The sequence below is a fragment of the Buceros rhinoceros genome, unplaced genomic scaffold (genome assembly GCF_000710305.1).
Source record: "Buceros rhinoceros silvestris isolate BGI_N320 unplaced genomic scaffold, ASM71030v1 scaffold24050, whole genome shotgun sequence".
Taxonomy (NCBI): Eukaryota; Metazoa; Chordata; class Aves; order Bucerotiformes; family Bucerotidae; genus Buceros; species Buceros rhinoceros.
The window spans coordinates 1-509 of NW_010389676.1; the positions used below are offsets into that span (position 1 = coordinate 1).

A 509-nucleotide genomic window follows, 5' to 3' on the forward strand; every position below is an offset into this window, starting at 1 on the left:
AGGACTCCGGCGCCGTGCGGAGCATCTACAGCCTGAAGGGGCGGCACGGGGGGAAGCCGCTAGCCATCTGCCTCGGGGACGTGGACCACCTCTACAGGTGAGTGTGCGGAGTCCCCGGGACCCGCCGTGCTGGGGGAACCCTGTGCCCCTGGTAACCCGGCACTGCCCCTCGCTGTGTAGGTACTGCCAGGTGAACGTGCCGGACGAGCTGCTGCGGGACCTTCTTCCAGGACCTGTGACCCTGGTCTTGAAGCGTTCAGAAGAGCTGAATAAAGACTTGAATCCCTTCACATCAGTAGGTCTTTGCCATAGGGTCCGTCTCTGTGGTTTTGGGGGATGTTGTGCTGTTTCTGTGCTTCTGCTGTGGTAGCTTTTATTCCTGTGTGCGGGACTGGCACGTTCCTGAAGCCAGTCCCTGGGCTGCCATGCTCCCTGTGACTGGTTTGAAGAGGCCATGACCCAGCATTAGGGCTGGCTTGGCAAGGCATGTCTCCTGGTGCTGCTGGTTC

The 509-nt window shown here is 60.5% G+C and overlaps 1 protein-coding gene across 1 annotated transcript in view; it reads left to right on the forward strand.

The window, feature by feature from the left end:
• Nucleotides 1-3: 3 nt before the first annotated feature.
• Nucleotides 4-509, forward strand: part of YRDC (yrdC N(6)-threonylcarbamoyltransferase domain containing) — a gene marked incomplete at its 5' end in the record, with an annotated part of 2,063 nt that continues 1,557 nt past the window's right edge. Inside the window, 2 exons of the mRNA XM_010135080.1 lie at nt 4-97; nt 181-295. Of these exons, the coding sequence (XP_010133382.1) occupies nt 4-97; nt 181-295 (209 nt within the window). The remainder of the gene's footprint in view (nt 98-180; nt 296-509) is intronic.